The sequence below is a fragment of the Rousettus aegyptiacus genome, unplaced genomic scaffold (assembly GCF_014176215.1).
Source record: "Rousettus aegyptiacus isolate mRouAeg1 unplaced genomic scaffold, mRouAeg1.p scaffold_m13_p_5, whole genome shotgun sequence".
NCBI classification, from domain to species: Eukaryota; Metazoa; Chordata; class Mammalia; order Chiroptera; family Pteropodidae; genus Rousettus; species Rousettus aegyptiacus.
In genome coordinates, this window is record NW_023416308.1 from 37,110,583 (window position 1) to 37,125,116 (window position 14,534).

The following is a 14,534-nucleotide window of genomic DNA, read 5'->3' on the forward strand; positions in this document are numbered from 1 at the left end:
TTAATAAAGCTACACTGTTAGGTTCTAAGACTGATTCATCTAAACATAAAGTGAAAATAAGGTCTCAAATTTCTTTGTGCTTTTTCATAAAGAATCTGAGAATTTCATCTTTCTGCTCTCACATGCATAATTTTGAAATCACTTGGGATTTACAAACATGTAACATAATGGTTCTTTTTATTCCTGTAAGGTTTGGGAGGAGATTTCTTAGCATTGTACCCAGGGTTGGATAGCTGAGGCCCAAGAGCAGCCCTGAACTTTAGCCATTGTTGTCCTTACATACGGTCTCCAGGTCAGCCAGGTTTCAGAACTGTGAATGGCACCAGTCAGGCCTGCAGGAACTGAGTATAGTTATGTCATCAAATAAAATTTACACAGACTAATCCGACACCTATTTAATGGTCTGCATAATACTTATTATGCAGCATGCTGATCAGGCATAAATGGAAGAAATTTGACATAAATGGTTATTTTTAATATACTTTCATATAGTCTAACCAGATTTTTATAGTTTTTTCCTCTTTGACAGTTTATTCATTTATCCACTCTACAAATATTTATTGAGTTCGTAATGTATGCCAGGCACTGTTCTGGACCCTGAAGAAACAGACAAATAAGATTTCTGCCCCCTGCCGCTCCCTCAGCAAGCTTTCATTCTAGTGAAGAAACAGTCACTGAACAATTACTTAATCCATAATGAGTAAGAATATCAAGCTTCCCTTGAGACTATGTTTGCTGCCATCTATCCCTGCACCAACACCCATGAATTAAAGGACATAGGTTCTAGGCCTGATTTGCCAAAAGCATAGTTCTCTTTGCCCTAGTCCTGTACCTTTATTTTACTCTCTCTCCCCAATAGGAAGCAATTACTTGAGGCCTTCCATTCATTTAACAAATATGTACTGTGTCCCTGTTGTGTATAAGTAGACTCTGGGGATACAACAGTAATCTGGAAACAATCTTTGCCTTTGAGAAGCCCTCCCTCATCCCAGGTGCAGACACATAAATGCAGCAGCAACAGAGGGAAAAAGTGCTGGTATCAGAGCCACTATAGGCTGCTGTGATGACACATAGAAGGCACCTGATTCTGGCAAATAGCTGAGGTTGGAGAGAGGAACATCCTTTAGGCAGAGGGAACATGGTGTGCACAGGAAACTGCAAGGTTCTGGGTATGGCTGGAACATTGAGTGTGTGTAAAGAGTTAGGGGATGTCACTAAAACTTATTGAAATATAACACACAATACAGAAAAATGAACATAAGTATACAATTCAATGAGTTTTCACAAACTGAACAAACTTGTGTAACCAGCACCCAGAGTAAAAAACAGGACATCGCCAGCACCCTTGAAAGACCCCTGCACTTCCTCTTTAGTCACTATTCACCTCCAAGGGTAACCACTATCTAAACTTCTAAAAGCACAGAATAGTTTGTCTGTTTTGTACTTTGTATAGATAGAATCATACTTTACATGTTCGTGTGTGTGTGTGTGTGTGTGTGTGTGTGTGTGTTTTGGCTCAATATAATGTTTATGGGATTCATCCATACAGTGGCATGTAGTTACTGATTATTCATTTTCATTTCCATATGACATTGTACTGTGTAAACATACACTGTATTTCTCCATTCCGCTGCTAGATATCTGAGTAGTCCAGTTTGGGAAATCCAAGGAGTGCTTCTATGAACATTCTAGTCCTTCTCTGGTGGACATGTACATGTGTTTCTATTACATATATGCCTAGGTGTGGAGTTGCTGGGTCATTAGGGTACATGTAAAACCCTACTGAGCTTTCCAAAAGAGTTCTATCCACTTTTATTCCCACTGACACTATTTGAGGGTTCCAATTGCATCACATCCTTGCTAACACTTGATAGTGGCTTTTTAAAAAAAATCATTCCAGTGAATGTATTGTGGTATCTTATTGCATTTAAAAATTGCATTTTCCTGATACCCAATGAAGCTGAGTCCCTTTTCAAATGTTTCTAGGCCTTTAGATGTAGTTGTTAGTGGAGTCTCTGTTCTGGTCTTTTGCCCATATTTCTATTGCATTGTTTGTCTAGAGGGTAGGAGGAAGAATCACTTTAATACTGTTTTCCTAACCAAGAGTGACCCAGGATTAGCACATCCATGTTCTTACTGGTGATAGGACAGAACTGACAGCCTATAGACTCTGATCTCAGGGTGTTGGAATGGTCTTAGTGAGGGAGCAATACTCATGCTGCCTTGGAAGGAGGTAGTACCCTCCAAGGTTCTTGCTTTGGCACAGAGGCCCACCTGTTCTGGGAAGAGGGGCCCTGAGAGGGGCAAATGGAGGAAGGATGGAGAGGGGTTAGTTTGCAATAGGCAGCAGGAACAGATGTGGAAACTAGCTGATGACCTGGGATGTACACTTCTGCCTATCTGGGCTGGGGAAGAACTAATATCTGAATAGTCCCTCCTTTAGGCCAGGCCCTGACCATAGCATCTTCTTCTATTTTGTATTAGTCCTCAATTTAATTCTACAAGACAGGTGGTGCCATGCCAGTTTTACTTGTGAGGAAAGTGGGTTGAGTGACCAAGAGAAGCCCTCATGAGGGCCACGCAGCTGGCACATGGAGAAGCTGGACTCCAGCCCAGCCCTTCTCCATACCACTCCCCAGCTAGCAGTGCATGCAGTGCATCTGAGGGCATTGGCATAACCATCCGACCCTCTCCCCTCTGCTCATCTGTGGCTCCTGTTCCTTAAGAGGAGATGAATGGCTTCATCCCCAGTTTCAGATTTTAAAGAGGTGGAGTCCATGAATCATTCAACCACACTACACCATTTGCCCTCATTTTGTTGAGAGGGAAGGAGAACATGAACCTTCTGTGAGCCTGGACACAGGAAAGACAGGGGCGTGGAACTAGCCTTAAGGTCTCCATAGGCATTGCCAGCAGTTCTGTGGAGGGGTCCTTTGTCCTCCTCACAGTGGCTCTGGGGGTATATCTGGGGTCACTGGGCTGGATGGGTGGCTTCCTAGCAGGAACCTAGGACTCATACACTCCCACCACTCTCTCACAGAGTTATGTCATGCCCAGACCAGCAGAGGGCTCCATGAGGATTTATAGAAGATGCCCGGAGTCTCTGCGCCTTTGGTGCTGCTACTGGTGTGGCTTGTGATGGTCACCGGCAGTCCACACTCCCTGAGGATTGGTAAGTGCTGCTCAAACAGCACCCCAGGGGCATCTTGGCCATGGGTGATGCCCTGTATCATTATTCCAGGTGTCCACAGGGGACATATGACCTTGCACTATGTTCTCTCAAGTTTGGCTGGCCCCAGGGTTGGGGGTAGGGAATGTGCAGCTGACAGGCTCACAGCTCCAGTCTGGTCAACCTGCCCAGCTTCCACCGTGATAAGAATAAAGATGCTACTAAGTCTCCATTATAGCTTGTTCCCAACAGCCACTCATAAAAAGACAGCTGTTAGGTAAGGAAGGAGGGTAAGAATGGCCCATGGGGTTGCAAATAATGCAGGGCCAGAGATCAGAGAAGAGATCACTACTCCTCTTCTCTGATTATCCTAAGAAGGCTTCTTGGAGTGTGTCCTTTAGATGAAGCCAGGGAGTCCTTCGGGTGACCCTGTCCCACTGCCTGACAGTGCCCTTGACTTGGTATCTGCTTGCCTTAGCCTGGTGCTAGAGAGTGAGGGCAGGGTCACGTCAGTGTTGTGTGTTCCTGCTGCTCTCTTCCTTGTTCCAGTTGCTGAGGGGGTGCCCATTTTAGGTGTGGAAGGCCATGTTGCCACCTGTCCCATCAGCACCTCCATCCTTGGAGGAAGGCTTGGCTCCACCCAGGGTCCAGGATTGCCTGGGAAATCAAGTGCCTCTTCTACCTAAGACCTGAGCAAGGCTTATAATGGCAGTCTGAGGCACTGTTAACCTGGGTCCTGGGGGCACAGACCCAGCTGTGGGAACAAGGAACCATTTCAGTCCAGCAGACACCATGCTGGAGTCTGATGGCCTGGGACAGATGTGGATGTTAGGGACTGGGGACATCTGTGTGTATATTGGAAAGGGGGTCAATGTGAACAGTTAGGTGAGGCACAGTAGTGACATATCCAAGCAGGTGGGTCATTGGTCACATGAAGCCAGCAGGACCCTAGGGATAAGGCTAGGGAAGAGCCTCCAATGGGTTCAAATACCAAGCAAGTTATCCATACAAATACCCATCTGAGGCCCCTCTGTCCAGACTGGGGTTGGGAGGCAGGATTCTGGATTCTAAATTTGATCCTGAAAGGGATAGAGGCTGATTTATAAAGAAAATGTCATGATGCTTTAAGCCAGGAAATTTGCTTCAAACTCCCAAATTTCTTCATCTGTGATCAGGTTGGTCCTGAGATTCCAGAAATTGGCATACTGGGAATGGTTAGCAGGCCAAGGGTGGACAGAAGCAAGACAGAAGCTGAGACCCTGGCTAGACCAGAGACTAAGCTGCAGGTCTCTGAGCTGCTCTTGTGGCATGTTTCTCTACACTTATGCAGTGGCAGTGGGTGGGAATCAGAACCACGGACAGGTGATTCAGTTCTCCCCCTCACCCTGCCCTGGGCTCACCACTCTGCATGCTTAAAAAAGGGAACTGAAAACCATATCTTCTCTCCCTTTTCCCCATTTATTTCTACTGAAACTTCAAAATCTAATTTAATTCTGCTTAGCGGCAATGCAAAGTGGCTCATATCCTTGAGGTGCTTAATTTATAAGATGCCTTCAGTTATTTAGCACTTTCTGTAAGGTTTTCTCCCTCTCTAAATGAGTGGCTAAAATGGTAACCCATCAATTTCCATTTGTCGCTAGTGGAAGATGGAAAGGAACTGAGGCAGAATTGGCAGCTCCTCACAACCTTCCTTGGCTCACCTGACACTTGTTCTGGAGGGAAGTGGAAAGTAGAGCTGACAGATCCCTCTCTTGCCAGCTACGTTAACAATGGGGAGCTTCAAAGGGACTCCCTCATGCTTTTAAACCCACATTTGGAGCATCGTTTGTCCAGTTCTATTCAGACTCTGCTGACCCTCAGTTTTTGTTAATGCCAGATCACCTCTATCTAATTTCCAGCTAGGGGACCCTGCTGGCCGGTAAGGTCAAACCGAGCCTAATCTCCTGCAAAGGCCAGGAAGCAGAGTTAAACCAACAAAGAAAAAGGAAAGAAAAGAAAAACCAAAAACAATGCCAGGACTCATTTTCCTGTCTCCTTGGTTATCCTGGGAGCCAGGAGCTTTCTAAAATCTCCCAATACTTATAGGTGGAAAGGTGGTAATTATGTGTTACTCTAGAGAGGATGTGGAGTAGGGCAGGGATGGGAAGAGAAGTAGATCCAGAAAACAAAGTAGCTGTGCTTAGCAGTAGGCAGTCTTACACACAGATGGCCTGAACCAGCATCCCTGATACTGAGATCTCCCATGTCCATGAGAGTCTGCCACTTTTCCCCCAATCCCAGGGATTTCTTCTCCCTTCATTTGTTTTTTTCCGGGGTTCCTCCCAACCCTCAGCCTCTGAAAAGATGGCTGTGAGAGGAAGGCTGCTTAAAGAAACCAGGAATCTCAGAGACAAATTGCCCTGTCTGCTTCACCCTCAGCCCTGCTTGTCTGCTGGTGACAATATGGATGTTTGTAAAAAGGTGGCTGAACCCATTACCCTGCCTAGGGACTGCTGTTTTTCATTCAAGTGAGGCATGGGTGAGAGATACAGCCAAATTATCTACAACAATGTCCAGTGTTTATCTCCTGAATGAGGTTTTAGGTAAGAGAAAGAGATTTTATTTATGACTGTGAGGCAGCCCATGTAAATTTTGTAAACTCTCACATATGTCAGTGCCCTTTAATCATCTATCTTTTGAAAATGTCTTTTGATTTTGCTTCTGTCCCTCTGAGTCTTCTGAGTGGTGACTTTGGGAGCTACAATTAATAGATCTTCTGAGAAGACCCCATCCCATTTCTATAGCTCTCCATTATTTAAAGAAATCATCATAATATGATGATTAGAACCTTAAAGGATTCTAAGAATCTCATTTTCCAGCCTGCTTATTTCACAGATGAGGAAGGAAGCCTAAAGGGGCCTTGGCCAAGGTAACATAGCAAGCAGGTAGCCAGGCTGGTGGCAGTCAGCACTAGAGCCCAGTGAGTCTCCTTGAGTCCTCTTGCAGTGCTCTCCTCTCTGCCCACTAAGAGGCTCCCTTAGCCCCTAGAGAAGAAGAATCACCTGCAACAGTATATGAAGGTCATTGACTATTGTAGTTTCCTCCTATCCTCTTTCTTACATTAGCAAATGTTACCTTGCTTTAGACACATTACTCATTAATTATTTGTCAGTCAAATGAATGCTAAGCTTTTTAGGCCACCTTCTGTTACTTGTTTCCCAGGCCCTTATTTCAGTCATGCCGAACTATTCACTGTTACCCAAATATACCAGTGAGATTTACTTCAGGCTTCACTCATCCGTCTCCTGTGCCTATAGAGCTCTTCCTCCCATTCTGTCTTCTCTGCCTAGGAAACATCTCTTCCTCCTTCCACCACCACCATTATTGTCTTAAATAGCTCTTTGTCGGCAAAGACTTTTTCTTATATCACCCTGTTCCTCCCTGGGAGAAATCATCTTTTTCCTACAATTCTCCCATTCCCCTTGTTCCAGCATTTACTGGGTTGGGCTGTAATGATGATATTTTCCCATCAGATTCTGAACTTCATGGGAGGACAACCACCTCACAAAAGGCCCAGTATATGCAAGCATTGTTGCTCAAACTCAGTGAATGTTATGGGTGAATGAATCTTACGGTCCTTGCAAGACCTGGTTTGGTATCATTGTTTTAAAGTACTTTCTTCTGGTCTTACCTGTGCATAAAGAGGTCAGCTTATTGGAGGAAGTAGAAGAGAAAGGAGAAAGAGGACCAGGAAAAAATGTCAATGTGTCTTATTTAAAAGAGAGAATAGAAATGGGCTGAAGATCGTGATTGGGTTATAATGCAATTTTTGCCTATAATGGTAAATACAGTGATTCAATTATTCATTCATCAGCTCACTCAAGTATTTTTTGAGTGCCAAGCACTGAGGATATGGTACCAAACAACAACAACAAGAACAACAACAACAAGAATCTCATGTTATAGATGAAGAAACAAGGCTGGGAGAGTTTAGGTAACTTGTCCAAGGTCACGCAGATACTGAAATTTGAACCTGTCTCCAAAGCTTCCTCTTTCTCTTTTGCTCTAGGGCAACTAGTACATTCCTCGAGACATTTGGTATATCCTATTATCATAGCAGTCACATTAAATATATTATGTTCTATCTGTTAAAGGAATTAAAAGATGGAAGCATTATCACTAATGGAGTCCTTTTTTTTTTTTTTTTTTCATTCTTTTACCTCTAGATAATTTCCCAAGGGCAAAAAGTCCATCTGTTGGATGAGGAAACTGAAGCTTGGGGATTTTTGAGGCTTACTCGTGGTGGTACAGAGTCCTCCTAGGAAGGGTGGCGTTAGATACATCAGCAGGCTATTGCATCAATTGAATTGCTTTCTTGTCTAAGGTTTCTTTTTTAAGGTTGACCATATATGGTCAAGCAGCAAGAACTTGGATTTGTTTGACACTCTGCTTTACTAGGACCCCCAAGCATTTTTCACTTAGTTGGTTTTCCCCAATGAGCTTTAAGTCCTGTAGAGAGAATATTGAACATGTAACATTTAAGTGTAATAGAGATAAAGATTGTAAGGGAATTGGAGGGGCAAAAGGAAAAATAATAAACACTGGTTTCTTACCCTGTTTTGCTATGTGTTAAATGTATCTGACATGCCAAGATCCAATTCAGTTAGCATAACTGGATTCTGCGCTTTGCAGACAGTTCACTGTGGGGCTTTTTGAATAGTGCTTCCCCCCCTTAATGATGTTACCATGTGATGTGATTTATGAAATTTTTATTGACATGTAAGTTTTCATCTCTTTTCTAAATTGAGATACCCATGTAGGCAGTCAGTTGGTCTTTCAAATTATTAACAAATATAAATTGATGACTTTCTCCTTGTCATCTAGAGAGAGAATATAGAAAGATTTCTGGGACACAAATCTTTCCCCTAATGAACATCTTTTATGTTTGTATTCCTAGATCTAGCATGGTGTCTGGCCCATAATAAGTGCTTAGTAAATTTTCTAGATGAATTATTTAATGGCAACTTATGAATATTGAACTGACCTATCCATTTTGAAATTTCTCTTCCCCTATATATTGGTCAGTGCTCAAAAATGCCAACCACTTTTATTTAAAAATAAGTATACAGAATATGTAATTAGGAGAGTAAAGATTTTGCCAGCAAAAAAAGTCTGTGTGTGTATCTGCATGCATATGTGTCTGCACAAGGCTTTCTCTTCTCTGTTCCCTGCCCCATCCATGCCACCATCACACCTTCAGGGGCATGAGAGAAGCTTAGTTGTGGTTAGGCACCCAGGCCAGTGAGGTACATAGAGTCACTCAGCTCACAATGTCATCATCTATCTTCACCCATGACTTAGTCGTTTTCTAGGAGCACCACGCAGGATGCTTTTAAGACATTTATCTTCTCGCTCAACTTTTCCAGAACCTATTTTGAACTATAGCCTTAAGCTATAGTCTCTTCTGCAGAGAAGTGAGGAATAAATTAAGCATAAATGCTCCATTTTATGGATAAGAAAAACTGGAGTCCCAGTAAGAAGTGAATTGGTAAAGGCTGTCTGGTAGTGCTAGAACTCCTGACTCCCAGCTGCCTGGGGACATTTATGCCATGGTTTGCATGTGTTTTTACACACATGTTAATTTCCCCAATAATCTGTGAGGCAGGTAAAAGTAAGCACATCTCATGGAGGAAGTCAACGTCCACAGAGTTTACCCAAGCTCATATGGAAGGGAGTGGTAACCCCGATAGGAATAGAGGAGAGGGCATCTCTTGGGGGCTGAGGGTAAAAGAGTAAACAAGGAGAGTCAGAAGTCAACCATGGTGTGGAGTCCTGGATAGCCTGTCAGCGGTACCTTATTGATGGGTGATGACCGAAAGATACTGGGAATAGGGTATCAACATCCAGGACCTCATGAATCAGGCCATGCTATAGAGAACAGGCAAGTAATGGCAATGAACATTATGATTGATCTCTGGAGGAAACTGGAAAGGTCCCAGTGGCCAGGGCACTAGAGATGAAGGGATGGGGTTATTGTTTGCTAACTAAAAGTTTTATATAATAGAGCTGATTTTCAAATAATTTTCATATGTGGCTGTCTATGTTCATTTGTGCTACAATTGTCTGATTTCTCCTGGGCTCTCATTTTGCCCCTTTACACATGTGGTGGCCTGATGGTATCTCCTCAATGACGCCCTGTCTGGCAGTGATGCAGTGCTGGGAGAACAGCCATGGTGATATATTGTCAGAATTCAAAAAAAAAAAAACCTGTCTCCAGTCTGTGTTTACAGAATCTTAGGAGGAGAATGAGTCATTATCAATATCTAGAGAAATTTTGGTTTGATGTTAAAAAAAAAAAAGTTTACCAGACAGATGGAATGGACTGTTTTTGATACAAAGGTCCCCACAGTTGAAGGTCCCCACAGATAGGTCGGACAGGGATTTTAGCATCAAAAGGGGATTTGACCTGATACCTCTAAGACTCCTTTCAACCTGGGATTCTGTGATAGAATGTTTTAGCCTCTGGTCTGTTCTCACACTCTCATAAGGAGACTTTCCATTTTCATTGTGTCCTCATTAACAACCACTAATAAGAGCTTAGATTGGGAACAACCACCTGCCAAATTTAATCTATGACCCCACTTGGCCCCAAATTGCTTGGGTAAGACAGATAGGAGGACATGGACCCTTACTCAACCTTTTAATTTTGTTGGTGTAGACCTGTCTGGGTGTTTTTTTTTCTCTCTCTCTGTGGCCACTGATGGAGGAGCTAGCTCTGGAAGCCACTGCCAGATCTCAAACAAGTGCCCGAGTGTGTGAGCCTGAGTGGGGGAGGTATACATGTGTATTGGCAGAGTCTGCACAAACCACTCACAGCCTCACAGCTCCACTTCAGGCAAGACAGTGGTCACATTTAGTTCTCATTAGTCTGGATGAGTAGGTGCACATTCCTTATGGGCTAGGCTTGATGGTGCTTGGGTCTTGGCTGCTGGGGTTATACAGGCAGCAGGCGGCTACAGATAGTTGTCAGGCTGCCCAACAGTCCCTCTATGTCTTTTTGGTGTGTGCTTCTTCCCATCGAGCAGAGTTATTGGGCCCAGTTAGCTTGTGGTAGGCCAGTTGGCAAGGCCCATGAAGCCCACACTGATGAGTGTTGTGTACAGGGAACAGAGCCCAGACCAGTCGGTCTCAGTATGTACATGTGTTGGTCCTGGCCAGGAAGGAAGACAGTGCTACCATGCTAGACTTGGGAGGCACTGCAGCCCTGATTGGGGCTCTTCAGAGTTGATATTCTCTCTGTTAGCATCATCCCCTTCAGAGGAGATGTTCACAATTCTGCAACCCTACCCCAGGGACAGACATTAACTGCAACCCTTTCAGTTCCTCTCACTTTCTGTGTTCCTGCTGAGGAAATCAACGTAACTGGGGGTAAGTGGCTATCTGGGGCAGCCCACAAGAAGGTTCCTCCTGCTCTGACTCACCCAGGTGTCTTACATGGTTATTCCAAGCTGATTAGAGTCTGGAGAATAAGGGCAACATAGAACCAGATGTGTTATGGGTGGCACTAGGGTTGACTCTGGAAGGCTCCAGCATAGTGGGCTCTAATGATACTTCCTGGTTTGAATCTGAATTCCACCCTTCACTAGTTGTATGACCTTGGTTAAGAACTTAATTTCTTAGTGCTTCAATTTTTCATCTATAACATGGTTTAACAGTAGTCACTGCCCCGTGTTTGCATGAGAATTCAATAAGTTACTACATAGAAAGCACTCAGAACTGTGTTGGGTATGTGGTAAATTAGGATGTGTTCCCCAAAATCAGTCACACACTCACTTCATTTGCTTCTAATCTATCACAGGTTCCTACTCTGGCCTGATAGAGTCTGTTCTCTGGATTCAGAACCCCTTTTCAGACTATTCCCACCAAGCCCTAGCTGACTGATCTTTAGGTTAAAGAAAGGCCATCTAGATCTCCACCTGTGCCTATAAAATGTACTCCCACCCCTGGCTCTTCACCCGCTGGGCTTTGCTCTCAACACCAGACCTAATGCCTTTCTTTGAAAGCCTGCAGCAGGTTGCCACAGTGTCTAAAAACACCTGTCTTAAACAGCTGGGTAGCTGGGAGATTCCCTAAGTTGTGTCACCCCTTCCAAGCTGTTCTTTTCCCATCCTTTAATAGCATATAGTCTTTTGAGCCGAGAGTGACACAGACAGGGGAGGAAATGTCACTTTGCTGGCAAAACTCATAAATTTCTCCCGGAGGCAGGAATCTAACAACATGAGACTTTTAGTTTTCTGCTGACAGAAGGATTTTCTAAGAGATGACAGGAAAGAGAAGCATACAGACCCAGGGTCCTCAGCAAGAGACTCTGTTAAGGAGTTGGTCCAAACAAGTACCACCATCAGCCTGTGCTGGAGTAAAATTCCAGTGGGTTGCCCCAAACCTGGGCAACCACCTGGAAGTCTCAGGCCAACAGGCTGGAGAAGAGGGATAACTTTCCAAAAGCTATTAGTAAGGAATTCTCCATCTACTTTCTGGAGCTCTTGGAGTTTTTAAAACTAAAAAGACCTTTTTCTGGAAATGGTGCTTAAATGCTAATTTCCTCTTTAGAGCCAATTTGGAAAACTTGGAATGCTAAAGAAATTGAGGTTGTTAAATGGAAATAAGTGGAGTTGGTAAAGATGAAATTGGGTGTAAACGAGTGAAAGTTTCTGTGGATGCCCCCATTGAGCTCTCCCTATATTTAAGCAACCTCTGTTTCATTCACCCTAGGAATTATCTCACAGAAAGCAATATTGGCTTCTGGGAGGGCACCGAGCTGGGAATGCAGGGTCACCCTTTCACGGAGGGCTTGTGCAACCTGGGGAAAGAATGTGCCCCTTCTGGGCCTCTAGCAAGTGCCCATCTTACCATGAAGCCATGAGGATGGTTACCTGGAGGAGCTTGGAGTTTACATTCAAGCCTTCATATCCTAGGCATTATGGAACAAGCTGGATTAAGATTCAAAATTCATGGGTATATATCTCCCTTACCAGCCATGTTTCTTTAGGCAAATTACTCAACTTTTCTCACGATTTCTCATTTATAAATTGGAGATAACTTTACCATATGGGGTTATTATATTAATTGAGAGTAAATGTATAAAGTACCATGCACAGTGTATGGAATCTAGTAATAGTTAATAAGTGTTATTTATTTTTTTCTTTAAAAAATAGTAATTTTCTCAACATTTATTGCAAGCATAATTCTGGATGGAATTATAGGGTAGTGGAATGGAAACAGGCTCAATCGACGTACACACTTGGAATTTAATTAGTTTTAGCATGTGACCTTGGGCAAGTTATTTGGCCTCTGTTTTCTACTAAAAAATGGGAGTAATAAAACTCACCCTATATGATTGTTGAAGTTTATGTCCAATAATGTATGCAAAATGGCTAGCACAGTGCCTGATGACTAGTAAGAGGTCAATAAATAATAATTACCAGTAGTTCTATTATAGTTATTATTAGTATAGTTTTCTATTGCTGCCACAACCAGTTACCACAAATTTAAGAGCTTAAACAAGTCATATTTATTATTCTACAGTCTGTAAGACAGAAGTCCAACATGGGTCTCCCTGGGCTGTGAGCCTTTCTGGAGATTCTAGGGAAGAATCCATTTCCTGCTCATTTGAGTTGTTGGCAGAATTAGATTCCTTGGAGTTATAAAATAAAGGTTCCTATCTTATTACCAGCTGTCAGCTGAGGCTGTTCCTAGCTCCTAGAGTGTGCTGCATCCCTTGGCTTGTGGCCTGCTTGCTCTATTCTGAAAGCTCAGGGTCAAGTCATTCTCACATTGCCACTTCCTAATCTCAGACAAGAATTATTCTCTGATTTTAAGGACTCATGAGATTAGATTAAGCCTACCAAGATACTCCAGGATCATCTCCCCATCTCAAGGTCTGTAGCCTTAATTATATTTGCAAAGTCTTTTGCCATGGAAAGTAACATGTCCAAAACTTCTGAGAATAAGGATGTAGACATCTGCTCCTCAGTTTAGATGGCATCCAAGATGAGAGGCTGAACCACTTGAAGTCCTTCTCTTGAGCTATTTTTTTATGCAGGAGATCATGCATGCCCTTGGAAACTGTCCCCAGTCCAATCTTTGGCCCAAATTGCCTGATTCTGTTATGGTCAACTATTCTTCACAAGAATCAGGTAGCCCAGAGCCTCAAAACCAATACATTTCCTCAGTGGGCAGAGGGACCTTAACAGGATGGCCATGTGTCTGTGACTGAGACTGTGCAATTAGTGAAGAGAGAGCTGGGAAGTCCTTTGTACCAGAAAACACTTTATCATGTTGATTTAGTAATCTTGCCATTTATAACTTGTCAGGGCTCTAAAGGAGGCACCTACAAGCTGAATAGTATCTGAGGTCCTGTCACATGGGTTGCTGGGCTTGGCTTGGAGTGATGTGTTCATTTTCTGCCATGGGTCCTAGAAAGAATAACCTCCCCCCAGAGTCCCAGCAGGTTATCTCTTACTCTGCCTGCTATCCTTCCAGAAGGGGACATATCCTCTCATGCTCTAAGAAACATGATATAAGAAGATACTGCTGTGAGCAAGGAATTGTGAGACTTGGGCTCTATAGCTGGACCAACCTGTTCCTCTGTCCCCTGGTACTTATTTAATGCAGACAGTGTCTTGAAGACGGCTAGGCTTTGTGGGAAATATAGGAAATAATGATATTTTGTGGTCATTGTTTTAAATATGAAAACGTAAGATTCAGACATGATGGAACTATAAGCCAGTAAAAAACAGGGAAGCATTAAGTGCTAAAGAGAATGCTCCAGCATTAAGCAATGGTGAGTGTGGTGGTCCAGAGGCCATGGACACCTTGGCATTTTGGGCTTCTTTTTCCCTTCCTGATGTATCTAATGAAAAGGTGATGGGCCATCACTTTACAGGGCTGTATCATGGAAGATGGAATGGAATGACATTTGTGTTTATTGGGCACCTAATATGAGCTCATTATTTTGTACAGATTATAAAGTTTAATTTTTACAATAATCTCCAGAGACGGATTTGATAATATCTGCTCTTTAGGTAAGGAAACCAAAGCTTGGAGAGACTAAGGTCACCTGTGCAGAACATGAAAGACTCTAGATTTGAACCCAGATTTCTTTGACTCTGACCCTGTCCCCTGTCTCCCATACTAGGCACCCCTCTTTTCCTCACTGCTGGGCTCCCCTCTGTGGAGCATCTGGGAGGAGTAGGGGGATCCCCAAGACCCCTCAGCATCTATAAAGAAGCAGAAGGCAGACACCACATCTGTGCCGCTCAAAGGGGATTATTCTATACACTGCCTTTATTTATAGCTGCTGTTTATTAGATTCCAAATGATGTCC

General features: G+C 43.3%; 1 protein-coding gene across 21 annotated transcripts in view; it reads left to right on the forward strand.

Annotated features, from left to right (window-relative positions):
* Nucleotides 1-14,534, forward strand: part of GRIK4 (glutamate ionotropic receptor kainate type subunit 4) — a 444,032-nt gene that overhangs the window by 143,783 nt on the left and 285,715 nt on the right. For 19 of the 21 annotated variants that reach the window (XR_004951076.1, XM_036221742.1, XM_036221744.1 and 16 more), the window contains exon 3: nucleotides 3,041-3,172. The exons of the other annotated variants lie outside the window; for them this stretch is intronic. Coding sequence is in view for 18 of the 19 variants with exons in the window: in XM_036221742.1 (XP_036077635.1) it covers nucleotides 3,091-3,172 (82 nt within the window). In the remaining variant the exon portion in view is untranslated. The remainder of the gene's footprint in view (nucleotides 1-3,040; nucleotides 3,173-14,534) is intronic. 21 annotated transcript variants of the gene reach the window in all.